At 52.8% G+C, this 13,349-nt stretch overlaps 1 protein-coding gene across 1 annotated transcript; it reads right to left on the bottom strand.

The window, feature by feature from the left end:
• Positions 1–4,426: 4,426 nt before the first annotated feature.
• On the bottom strand, positions 4,427–9,333 carry RHOU (ras homolog family member U; the record flags this gene model as incomplete). Its single annotated transcript, XM_081997360.1, has 3 exons — positions 4,427–5,103; positions 8,194–8,252; positions 9,006–9,333. The coding sequence occupies 3 exons, from the start codon at positions 9,331–9,333 to the stop codon at positions 4,648–4,650; spliced, it is 843 nt and encodes a 280-aa protein (XP_081853486.1). The 3' UTR covers positions 4,427–4,647.
• Positions 9,334–13,349: the final 4,016 nt, after the last annotated feature.

Consider the following 13,349-nt stretch of genomic DNA (forward strand, 5'->3'; position numbering starts at 1 on the left):
CGTAAAAGTACTTTCTATCACTCCCCATTGCCCAGGAGCCCTTTTGCCAGGTCTTCTGGGGCTTATAATGTCTCAGTCTCTCCTGAGAAGGTGTTTTTCCCCTCTCCCCACCTTGCTGCATGCCAGGGCAACACTAAAGGCAGAAGTCAATGGAGGTCTCTTCTGTACAAACCTCTGCGCGCATCGATTATGTGCTAGAGCTCAGAAAGGTTGCTCAATTGTAAGGGCACTCACATGCTTCAGCGATGTTCAGTGTTTAAGAATAATACATACAACAATATTAGGTCAGCTGCATGCCGTCATACAAAAAGGCCATCTCCTGCAGCAGTCTCTCCCTCTCTGTGGTCAGTAACTGATGTCTAGGAAGAAAATAAAAAGCAAAATAAGAGTGTGGTGAAGTTTCCTTAGAGACACCCTCCCTCAAAACTGCCACACTTCCTAATGTGTCAGCTCTAGTCAACCCTCAATCACACCCTAGAAGTATGTTCAATGCACAGAATACATGGGGAAAAATGGTAAAGGTGACAATTCTTTCCATGAGAAAAAAAAAAAGATCAATTTTTCCAAGACCACTTTAATTTGATATGAAAGAAAACAAAAATCCTCTCTTGGGAACTTCCGTCCATCACAAAGCAGCAGCGATTTCAGCATTCCTGGAAAACCTTATGTACAGCGGGCTTACTTCAGTACGCTCTTACCAGCTGCCGCTGCCAGCCCATCCGGTACCTGAGGCAGGGCAGCCGAAGGAGCACGCACAAAGTTACCCCGGCGTAAAGGATGACCCGAACTGCCTTAGCCCTGCCCAGATGTCGGGATGTGTAAGAGAGCAGCCCGTCTCAGCAGAAAAGCAACACCCCACAGGTAGCAGGGGGATTTTTGCGCCCGGATTTGGCAAGGGTGGGCTCGGAGCTCTCAGCTAGCGCAGCCCCTTCTCCTGCAAAGTCAGCGTGCAAAGGTGGGGCGATGACTGGGTCTCCAGCGAGCACACCCCGACTTCACGCCGTCCAGCACACAAACCCAGTGGAAGGGACTCTTCAAAGGCACCACGATGGCAGCGAGGATTCAACACCAGGCACTCGCCAGAAAGGAGCCCACTGGCGGGCCGGGCACTCGGGCAGGGTCGCCATGCTGCAGGCGTGACCAGGTGAACCAGCCCCCCGGCAGTCCCCGGCGTGTCGATTAACAACGCAGAAAAGAAGCCAAGGCTTTGTTTCAGTGAGGAACAGCACATCAGTCTCCTTCCTCCACTTCATGGAGGCCGCATGCGTTTTGATGGTTGAAAACACACCGGCCTTACGGGCCGGGAGACAGGCGGCATGGGAGGGCATCCCGGTGTGCCACCCCGATGCGCCCGCTCCGCTCAGCTCCCAGAAAAACAAACGCAGCGGTGACTGTTTACAAACCTTCATCCAGGGCGAAGGCCCTTCTCCGAAGCGGTTTCGCAGCAGGACCGCTGGCTCTGTGGGGACGCCCGGGGGTCTCGGTGCTGCTCCCCACTCAGCTAACACAGCCCCAGGGCAGCCATCACGGCACCGAAGGGCGGAAGGCCCCTGTGCCACGGCCACCCTGCGGCTGGGCACAACCAACCTCAAGCCTCGCGTGCTTTGGTCCTAGCACAAGGGACAGGACCCAGGGAGGAGGTGACCAGACCCTTGATGCCAAGAGGGAACGGGCTTCACTCTTCCAAAAATGCCCTCTGGCTCCCGGGGGGCACGCGTGGCGCAACGTGCGGCGGGCGAGACGCCATGCCACCCGCCTCAGTGTCCCCCCAGCGAGGCTGTGCTCCTCCTGCCCGCTCGCCCCACTTTCGGGGACCAGGCACAATGAGCCTGCCCGCGCCTCGCGGGACCACAGCAAGAGGCTGCCGTGCTGCCGGGGAGGCAGAAGGCCCGCCATCGCACCCTTCCCACCCAGCCCAGCCCGCTGGGGACGGGGCAGCACCGGGGGGAAAGTCTGTATTTTGTAAGCAGAGGCCTTTTGCTGGGCACCGGGAGCGCAGCCCCGGGCTGGCAGCATGGCTGCCTCCGCCCTGCCAGGTATCGGCATGGGGCTCGGCCAGGCACTGCCCGCCAGCCTCCCCGAGCGGGCAGCAGAGGCAGACGTGTACACAGGTCAGAATTTATTTCCAAATACCTCATTTATATCATTCTCACATGAAATATTTCTTTCAGAATATAGCCTACACTTAGAAAACAGAAGAGAGTTTTTTTTTAATAAGGCACATCAGATTATAGACTACATAGAGACATCTCCCCCTCACTTGTGCTCATAAAATACTGGTGATTTTAAAAGTAATATTTCTAAAACCTAGACCCTGTGTAGCCCCGTGTAGAGCAGTATTCGCAAAGTTATTAGACCTCAGTTTACACACACCTAGTAAAGGGCTATAACAAGTTGTATATACATCACATTTTCAGAAACAGTCACAGCTGGCTACATTTTAAAGTAATGCTACTCTGGGCTATGAAACAGGCTGCTTATAAAATATAACCTACTCCTTCCAGTACAGCATGATACAAAGCAGTATGATCTTGCAGAAGAAATATTGTTATTTTTGCAAATGGAAGCTGTTCAGATTTCCAGCCTGTCTCCTCCCCAAACCCACATTTTTGATCGACTGAGACCATTTTACAGAGAAAGCAAAGCACCCAAGAGAAATCTGGCTTTATGTTTTTCTCCAAGATGATGGTATGACCGCATATCTGAAATTCTGTCAAAGCATTCGAGTAAGAAATATAAAGGCTCAGATGTTAACTTCATGACCAGTAAACATTAAACCATTACCAACCAGATGCAACCAAGTTAAATGCATCCAGCTTCTGTGCTATGGAAACTGTTTTTCCAGGCTGTTCCAGTGCAGAAGCCAACACATTTTTATTGAATCAGGCCCTAGGTAAAGATTTCCATCCCATTTTCAAGTTTTCAGCAATGGAACATTACCCATTCTGCACTCATTTCGCTGTTGAGGAGGAAAAAATACTGCTTGTGGAGCCTATGCCAGTACAGCCCAGAATCCATTTACATAGTGTCATTTTCTTTAATGGGCCAGGAGGTAAACTGTGGTCAGCTTTATCAACAAAAATGGCTTCCACAGTTCTTCTTTATATCAGGCATTGATTCATTTCTGATGAAAAACGGGTTCTGGCTTTGTCACTGCAGTTTGGTTTAAGACTATGAAAAAGGTCACTTCAAGGCTATGGCCGAAGGAAAAACAAATTAAAAATCTGATCTTGAAATATCTAGGGGGGAAAAAAAAAGTAGTCAGGGCCATAAAAAAGCAGACAGACAGACAGCACATGCTAAACGTCCTCTGCAGAATAAGTTAAAATACTCATTCTTGCAGAGAGTCATGTTATCCCTCGGGTCTCTCGAATTTGCCAGGGCTGGAATTAGGCTTAGTTTAGTAGGAACCAGATCTAGTCAGAGAATAGGTGACACTCAACTCTGTACTATGTTGATCACTCAGCTACATTTTAGGCACATTTCAGTTATCTGTGGGACTGATCTGGGAAGAAAAAAATTATAATTTCCGGGGTGGCCTCAGCCAATTTCACAACTATGAGCTTGGACAAGATTCAACCACAAGCAACTGTTGCCTTTAGAAGGGAAACATAACTTGGTTGCACACAGCATCATGAAGAGGACACAGCAGCCTCAGTTTCTAGAGTCCAGTTTGTTATAAATCTTGATCTGCCTGATTTGTTATTTGTTTAGCAGCCTTAAAACGTAAGGGGGGGGCATCCTGCAATTATTGGCTGTAGACTTAAAACCAGATGTGGTTTACATGGTGCTGCATGGATATTTGTTACATTAAAAAAAAAAAAAAAATTAAAAAACCCCCAACACAACAGCATTTACATTCCTTTCAGCTGAGATAGATGAACTGTCATCACGTCTGCAACAGAGGAAATCGCCACTGCTCGAGGTAGCGAGTTAAAGCTTGGTCATGTCCTCGGGCTTCCACTCAGCTTCCTGGGAAGGGTAGGGGAAGGACAGAAAGGACTTTCACAAAGTCAAGAGGTGACAAACAAGATGTCAGCTCCATAAAGGATTAGGTTCCCTCACCGCATGCTGAAGGTATATTCATGACTTTTCCAACCATGGCATTTACGTATGGATTATGCCTCTCGCATACCCTTTTTAAAGCAATCCCTAAGAGCGTTGGCTTGGGAAGACACAACGAAGAGAGCAGAAGTGGGGTTTTAAAGCTACAAATGTCAGTTAGGAGGCACAGTGTTATTTTTCCCTTTGACCGTCCATGTACAGAGCTCTACGTTTCCGCCGTCGCTTGTGTGTTCCTCCTGCAAAGCCCTGGCAGCGAAGGCCTCTGGTGTGCTCCTCCCCATCGCATACACCTTATAACACAAGAAGTCGAATCCTTTTGACAAATCCCTCTACCCTTACAGACACGTGGCGCTCTTTAATGAGAGGTTTTAGTCACGAAACTGGATGCCAGACCTGATTTATAGGACTTATTTAACTAAGAATCCTTCTGCCACCCTCAAAAGGGCAACCGAGATATCCAGTAGCAACATATACACATACATACAGATCTACACTATACACTCGGGACAACACAGAATAAGAATTCAGCTAATATAGCCTCTATTCGATTTCCTCAGAGCAGCCCTCAGGTCCTTGCAACCCCTATACAAAACAGCAGTATTTTTTCCACCAGGATTTGGAGAGATTTTTCACCTTGTCTGGAGTCCTACACTTGGATTTCTTTGGTTGCTGCTGGGTATCCGAGTACTGAATACCAGCCACGATGGCTGCATCAAAGACCTCCTTGAGGTTTTTCTGAGTCAAAGCAGAGCACTCGATGTAGGAAGCAGCTTTTATTTCCTCGGCACAGAGCTTCGCAGCCTCCTCCGAGACCGGCTTTTCTTTGCACTTGTCCAGCTCTATGAGAACTTTGACATCCTCCCGGAGGTCCGACTGCGTCCCAACCAGGATAATGGGCGCCTTGGGGCAGTGGCATCGGATTTCGGGAACCCACTTCTCACTCACGTTCTGGAAGGACGAGGGGCTCACCACACTGAAGCACAGCAAGAAGATGTCCGTGTTGGTGTAGCACAGAGGCCTGAGCTTGTCAAATTCATCCTGCACGGAACGAAATCGCGTTAGCACCCAACAGAAAGAGCACATCAGCCCCGGAGGACACCCCGATATGCTCCCAGCTCTAGCCTGCCGCTGACGTTTGGAGGAGCTAAGGATCACCTGCCGCTGCCCTCTTGAGAGGCACCCTGGCATCAGCACCCAGACCACCCGATGTTAGGAGCAGAATCCGCCCGTACCCAGCCCGAGGTCTCACCCTGCACGGCTGCTAGCCAGCAGGCACCCCGCCACCATCGGGCACGCAGGACGAAGGTGGTGGCTTCCCCACGTAGCTGAGATTTTCTGACTAACGCCGCAGCTTGTTTCGAGTGCTTAAATATTTCCTTCGCTCTTTGTACACAGGCCCTCTGCCCTGTTTCAGCAAAGGAGCAACGCTGCGGGAAGCAGGTTACGGCACACAAGCGACGAAGCCAATGGTCGAAGTATGGGAGGGAGAAGGTACTTTGTACAGGTCCACCTCTTAGAGGGGTGAGTCAGTGAAGAGCCGCTCCGATGAGGAGCGCCCACCTACCTCAAAGCTGCTCTGCCGACACCCCTACCTGCAGGTACGGGCAAGAGTGGAGCAGCAAGAGCGGAGCAGTGAGTGTACCTTTCCTGGAATCAGCGTTTAAACTGGTGACTACTTAACAACATCCTACAGGATATGGGAATAACTTCCCTGCCATTGTGCCCAAGGATTTAAATCTGATGGCAGCAGTAACGACTCACAATGTGCAGGCTTAACATGCCAATGGCATAGAGTAAGAGCTTTACCTTTCCCTCCCACCCATGCCACATCAAACAAACTGCAAACAGGCCTCCCAGCACTACCTTTTTTTTTTTTTTTCCTTTTAGTGCAAACTCCAGCAAAGCAAGGCCCTTTTTCAGCTTCAGGAACTAGCCACAAGAAAGCCAAACACCTCATGGTAACAAAGGCGTGCTGATCCTCAGCGAAGAATGCAGCAAGAAGCAAGGGTTAACTCCAGGCAGGCTGTTTTTACGCTGACAGCAGGATAAAAGCAGGGTAACACTAGCAGCCTGAACAGGTAGGATTTGCCTCAGCGGTAGTGACATTTTAATTAAAACGGACCGTGTTCTCAAAAGCTCTGAACTGAAAGTGCAAAGAACACACACAGCTGAAAACATCTCCCTGGTACCAGCAGTTTACTGCTGAATTGCAAGTTCCATGTTAATCTTTGAGATGTGAAATTTTGCTTTAAAGCCTCTGGAGGCCCAGGATATGCAGTTTAAAGCTCCCTGGAAGCCTCAGAAGTCTTGTTCCGCTCGAATGAATTTCTTCCAGCAGTATCTCCGAGAGAGACAGTGATTTATAAAACACGAGTCAAGAAAGCAAGCTTCATTAGCTCTCTTGATTCTCAGATTAAGCCTCAGAGGAAACCAGGCTCTCACCGCTGGGCTGGAGAGAAACCCTGCATTTACTGAGAGATGCTGCTCTGAACGACAGGGCTGTTTACAGAAAGGCACCTTGCCATGTAATTACCTCTTCTTGCTGCGTGAGAAACCTCAAATGGGCTCGATTCAATGGGTTTGAAAGCCAAACACAGATCTTAAGGGTTTCTACCGAGGTGGAATAGTGCCCTTTATATCCCAAGTACACTCCTGCAGTTTCAACGGTAGGTACATGATGTGCCAGGGACTCTACACCTCTTCAGGCTGGTGATGCTGAAATACAAATTCCCCCTGCCTGGAGTGCTTTTTTAGCTGCACATTTCAGCAGCCATCTCACGGCAGCCGTTTTACCAAAGTATCCAGCTAGGTATCTTTTATTCAGGATGACTTCTGTCGGTTTAGATAATGCCTTCATTTTTAAGGCAGTGACTCTACCCATTCCAGCTGCAGTTCGGCAGCCAGAGCAAACACCTTAACCATTAAGGGCAGTGAAGGCAAGAGGTGACTGGGCCTGCCTGTCCCTCCTGCAGCTTGCGGCCGCGCCTCCCCAGGCGCTGTCTGTCCGCAGGCTGTCAGCCGACAGTGACTTCACCTGCCACACTCCGCTCATGAGCACAGACAGCCAAGGCTGCTGCGGTACCACCTCGTCACGAAATCATGGCACAGTTCTGCTGTTCTGCTTTGGATCGTTACCCGCAAAGGCTGCTTGTAGGATTTTAGCTTCGGTTTGTAGGGCACGTGGGTGTCCTACGCTGCTGTCTAGGACTGCACAGCCCTTCAAAGCCGTTTCCTAAGTAGGGCGCCCAGTTAGAACTCATCTAAATAGGTTTGTATGTTAAGGCCACTGAGATTTTTCAGGGTGGTTTTGGTGAAGGCGTAGACCCAGATCCACAAAGCTGCACAGGAACCTAACTCCCACTGCCTTCAAACATGAGCTTCGTAGCCAAATATTTTTGGCTACTTTTGGCTGTCCAGACTCAACCCCTGGCAAGCAGTGTTGCACGCTGCTCAGGGTGGTGCATGCCAGGGACTTGCACCAAATATGAAGTGGTATGAAACTGGCTCTTTTCATGTACCAGGCAAACTAGGAGCTGAGAGGCATCAGCCATCCTCAACCCTTCAGGACTTAGACTACAGCAAACCTCAGCTTTGGGGCGGCAGTGCTTTTTAAGGAGGTGGGAATGGCAAGTATGAAGTCTCCATGGACAAAACCCAAGAGGACTTTTTTTTCCCCTAAGCTCCTGCCCCTTCAAAAACACAGTCTCTATCTCCGGACACCTACAGCTGTGGATGATTTGCACATACACATCCGAAACACCGTAATTCCTAAACCGGCAGTTATTTAGCAAAAACAAAGACAGTGACAACTGCTCAAAGAGAAGACCAGGTGGCCCTTGAATCCCCAATATGTTCAGCCTTTCTAGTCAGGCTAAGCAGAGCAGCAGCTTGAGCCAGCAGAGCGGCAGCCTGTGCCCAGCCCCTATATGGAGGCGCAGTCTGTCCCCCACCCTTCAACAGACACCGGGCAAAGCAGTGGGTTAAGCAGCAGTGAAAATGCTAGCAGCTTAATAAGGCGATCAAACACTGGGAGTCCTTTCAAACCCATGAAGTCATCAGCAGGGCTACTTTTGCGCAACAACTCTTCCCCTCCCACTGTCACTTAAATCAAGTAAGTGGCTCACTGACCTGACCAGCCGTGTCGCAGAGCTGAAGTCTCACCGGCTTTCCATCAACAGACACGACAGCTTTGGAGAGAAAGGAGGAAAAAGTGCGGTTGAGTCCAACTTTACACGTTTTCCATTAAGGGAAAAAAAAAAAGAAAGGAAAGAAGATTTATCATCTTTCAGCTCATATAGTCTTCCATTAGTTTAGACTTAACAGAGCTGGAAGGGAGCCTATCGCCAACACTTGGGCAGACACAAGCCCTTCAGGGCTTCCCCATCCGTTTCACTGCAAGTGATGAGGTAGGCAATGACTGCGCCAGCCCTCAGCTGGCAGCGGGGGGGCGAGCCAAGGGCTCCCCTTTCCTGCTCCCCAGGCTTCAGTTAATTCTCGTCCTATACATCTTCAACGCGCCCGGGACGCAAAAAAAAAGAGAAAACCCAGAACCTCGCCCTTTGCAAGGGAGAGACAAGGCAAGCATTTCAGCTTCCCTTTCTGACGCGTCCCATCTGGCCGAGAGCTGGAAGTTTTAGACCGGAGAGTTCACAACTACAGCCCGGCTTATGGCCGCACGGCCGGGCGCGACACCAGCTGCCAGCCTGGCTCCGTTACACGGGAGATCAGCCGGTGCTGCGCGCTGCCGCGGCAGCCTAAGAAGCTCGGGACCTGCCCCGGTAGTGTCCTGCCGCCAAACAAATAAATGACAGAAATAACAGAAGCTGGACACCCCCCGCCCCAGCAGCCCCGCCACGGCCCCGGGCGGGCGGGCACCGGCGGGACGCGCCGCTACCCGCGGCGGCAGCACGCCCTTCATCCCGCGTCCCCCCGGCCCTTACCGGAGAAGTTGTCGAAGGCGGTGGGGATGTACTCGGTGGGGTACCCGTTGGTGGTGTAGCTCACCACCAGGCTGGTCTTTCCCACGGCGCCGTCCCCCACCAGCACGCACTTGATGCTGCGCCGCGGCTCGGCCCCCGCTCCGGCTCCGGCCCCCGCCGCGGCCCCGGCCCCGGTCCCCGCCGCCCGGCAGCGGCCGCCCAGCGCCGCCCCCAGTGCCGCCGCCGCCCGGCCGCTGCGCACCCTGCGCGGGGGCACCGGCGGCACCTCGCAGCCGCCCGGCACCGGCTTGCTGATGTAGCCCGCCTCGCCCTCCTGCTGCGGCGGCATCCGCGCGGCGACCCACAGCCCCGCCGGCCGGGGGACGGCGCGCGGCCCGGGGCCACCGGACGCGGGGAGACGGGGCGCGGCGGCGGGAGAGCGGTGCGGGGCCCCGGCGGGCCGGCAAGGGCGGCGCGACCGCCGCGAAGCCAGCCCCGGCGCCGCTACCTCTTCCCGGGCGCAGGCGGCGGCGGCGGCTCCCGGAGCAGGCAGCGGCGGCGGCGGGATCCCGGCTGCGCTGCACTCGCCTCGCCCCGCGCTACCTAGTCCCGACCGCCGGCCCCGCGCCACCGCGTGACATAGCGCCGCGCGGGGAGGAGCCGGCCCGGTACGGCCCGGCCCGGCCCGGCAGGCGGCGCCACAGCGCCCCGTGCCGCCCGCCCCGACGGCCGCGGGCAGGCGGGCAGGGGGCGGTGCCGCCGCCGCGCGGGCGCGCCCCTCATTGGCCCGCTCTCCCTGCCGCAGAGCGCGCCGACGGGCCGCGCGGCGCTATTGGCTGGCGCGGCGGGGGCGCGCCGTCCTCGCCGTCGGGGCTCGTGCCCGCCCCTCCGCGCCGCCGTGCGGGAGCGGGGCCTCCGCGGCAGCTCCGCCCGCCCCCGCGGCGTGCCCAAAGGCTCCCCGGTGCAAGGGAGCCCCTCGCCCCCGCCGGGAATAGCGCAGTCGATGGGGCGGGAGCGCGCTTACGTTTCGGCGGGCCCTCTCGGCGCGTTTGCCGCGGAAGCAGCGGGCGCTTGAGTAAGGTCCCACCTGCAGGCCTGGGGAGGGATAAACTGGGCCGTGTACCGTGGGAAAGGGGGGGGGGCTACGTTTTTAGCACCGTTGAAATAAATTGGCCTTTGGAGACTTTTGTGGTTGAGCCCAGAAAATTAAAGGCTGCTGAAAAGTTCGGCTTTGCCCTAAATTGGGAACATTATTAACATTATTTGGAACATTATTAACATTTTTTCTTCTTGGGGACCTTAACAGCACTGTACAAACACGAACGGTGCCACCTGGAGACTCTGGGATATGGCTGTTGGTATCCTCGTTTTGCAGACGGCGAGTACAGGTAGCCAAAACATCAGGATTTCAGCTTACCGTGTTCAGCATCACTGAGTTCCTCGTGCGACCTGGCGTGCTGGTTCCCCGTTGCCCTCACTGAAATGGAAACCCACATGATACAGCTAGTTTCGTACCGCAGCGCGTGCCGCGGCTGCCCGTCATGCCCCAACTGCCTGTCCCATGCTCGCTGGAGGAGCTGGAAATGTCGGACCTATGGGGCTATCATCTTGCTGCTTCTATAAACCCTGGAGCCACGTGGTCTGACCACTGAAGGCTCTGCCAAGTCTCGTCCCTCATGGAAATAAGCACTCGGTACAGCTAATTTTGCTCTCCTTATGTGGGGTCCTCCATAGGAACAGCCACTGTGGCTCTCCATAGAGACACTATTTTGGGCACTCCAAAGTAGGGCCAGAGCCAAGGTCCTCCCCGGCCAAAGGCAGCTAGGAAGACCCCAGGTTGTATTCCCTGTGCATGTGGGTGGAAAGGTGGGGAAGAAACAGCTCCCTGGAGTCCTGTGCCGGGGCAGCAGCAGCCACCCGCTCCCTGCAGGGAGCACAGCTGGGCAGAGGTGGAAGTACAGCAGCCAGCGGAGCACAGGGGCTTGGTGTGACCCCCATACTCAAGACCCATAGGGCCACCAACCCACGTATGGGACTCCCCAGTCCTGCAGAATTACCTTCCCCTAAATGAACAAAGACAGTGCAGTCACATGCAGGAGCTGGTGCCAGAGAGAGACATCACAGGGCAGCCATCTGCAACCCAGAGGCATTTCCCCACCGGGTGCTTTCATATATTGATCCCCCCAGTGATGAAGCCTGACAAGAGGAGATCACCCGGGCAGCTGAGCTTTGCCAGGATCGACAGCCAGAAGGATCGGAGTCGGAACATGCCTGCGCACAGGCATGTGCTAAAATAACAGAAATGGCTTAATTCCTACCTATGGTTATTTTGGTGCAAGTCCTCGTGGGGATGCCTAGGTTAGAACAAAAGCATTCTATTTAGTGTAATTATAGCCAGTCTACCTACAAGAGCAGAACTGCTTTAACAATACTGTTGCAGCATACTCCCTAGAGTATGGAAGCAGTTGTGCCGGGATAATGCTAATATGGTTTATGCTTGTCGGGAAGGGGAAAAACATTACGTGTGGAGGTGCAGGCTCACTTTGCAAACAGCTGCAGCTGTTTGAAAGGTTACCACCACGGCAGCCTGTTGCCGCACTTATTCCTGGGGTTGCTCCCTCCATAGCAGAGCCTGAAAGCCTGCATGCTCCACAGCCACCTGGCTGCAAAGTCACAGCATTTGTTTAATTCAGACAGCTTCAGCCCAGCAGAAGTTTCATTGAAAGGGGTGAGAAGCCTTTTGTGGCTGCTCTGCTGTAATGGTTGAGAGGGCTCAGAGCTACCTGGAGTGTAGTGACATCTTGAGCACCGATGCTGTTTCAACAGTGAGCCACACAGCTCAGTGTAGGAGTGATGCAGGTGACAAATCGCATCCCTGATCAAAATCAGGTACCAATCCCAGTACCAAAAATTGTTATAGGTCCTTCTTTTTCTTCAACTAAGCCAAGAGGAAAATGGGTGAATTGCAGAGAGACTTGTGTCCCTTCTTCTGAATGGACAACAAATCTCTTCAGTGAAACTTTGAAGGTAGTCAGGATCTATACAAGACAAGGAGTACTATCTTCGGTCATTTCTGAAGAACTGCATGAAGCACGGAGACTAGATGCTGTTATGTCTGATGTATTTGCTCCCTACTGCTCTGTGCAGGGGGCAGAGCCACATTTGCAGTCCAATGTCTCATTTTTGTTCTGCATGGTTCTGAGTGTCCACATAGCTGCATCTCTACACAAGACAAGGCGATGCTAACAAAAGGCACATACAATGGGAAAAGGTACGGCTTTTAAGACTAGTTCCCTGTGAGAGTTTAGTCTTCAGGCTCCGAGCAGCGCCCAAGAAAGTTGTCTCCCACATACATGAGATTTGATAGAAAGGCCTGTTGTGCCTGAGGAGCAGAGCTGTCAAGAGGAGTCTCCATCGCCATGCTGAGATGCTTGTTACGCTTCTCCTGCCAGAGCCCAGCAGTCGGTAGTTTTCCATCTCTAAAGATCCAGAGGAACTTTCCACCTCAGGGAACAAGAAATTGGAGAAAAGTCAACAGACCAGACTCGGTTCATACCACATTTATGCAAGGAAAGAAATAAAAGGAGAACTATAATTAAATTTTAAATATATTTTACTCTCAGCAGCATCCCATAAATCATGTACCTTGTTCATACTGTGGAATGGCATGTGATGCTGGAAGTCAGCGTGCAGTAAATAACGCTGATGGTAAATACGGTAAATACCGTATGCTGGTCGGCTCTGGCCATCTTGGGCAGCATGTGATGGCATGGTGCAGCCATGACAGCAGATGAATTTTTGTCCGTTTTGGACAGACATTCCTCAGTGTGCCAGCTGAAGGTGAGCAGACATACTGCGATCTCTGATGCCAGGATGGAATATGACTCTACTGAGGACACGAGGATGCCTGAGCAGTGTCACCTCTTATCTGCAGTGACAAATGGCAAATCCGTGGCCCGTATCAATGCTGCTATGAGAATTCGTTAGCATGAAAGACGCACAACCACAGGGGAAGCTCCTGTAGGTGGGAGATGAGAGGGCGGGCGCTATGCACTGGGTGACGATCCATTTGAACAGTGTCGAAAGACGATGTGAGAAAGCTCTTCACGCAAATGCTGCAAGCAAAAAACGCCACGTGCACATTTTTGAACACCTTCAGCAGACAAACAGTCAGTGCATTGAGCTAAGCGGGCTCCAGCGAGATGGCTATAACGGTCTGCATTGTTCCCATGCGCGGGGCGCGGGGCGTGAGTGGATTCAGGGCTGCATGGTTGCCCTATACCGTAATGTACCCCACCAAATACAGTAGCCTTTTGTGCAAAGGGGTGAGCTAAGCGGCTGCTCTGCAGAGGAGGGGGCCGTTTG

This window comes from Phaethon aethereus (genome assembly GCF_964289735.1).
Source record: "Phaethon aethereus genome assembly, chromosome: 3".
Taxonomy (NCBI): domain Eukaryota; kingdom Metazoa; phylum Chordata; class Aves; order Phaethontiformes; family Phaethontidae; genus Phaethon; species Phaethon aethereus.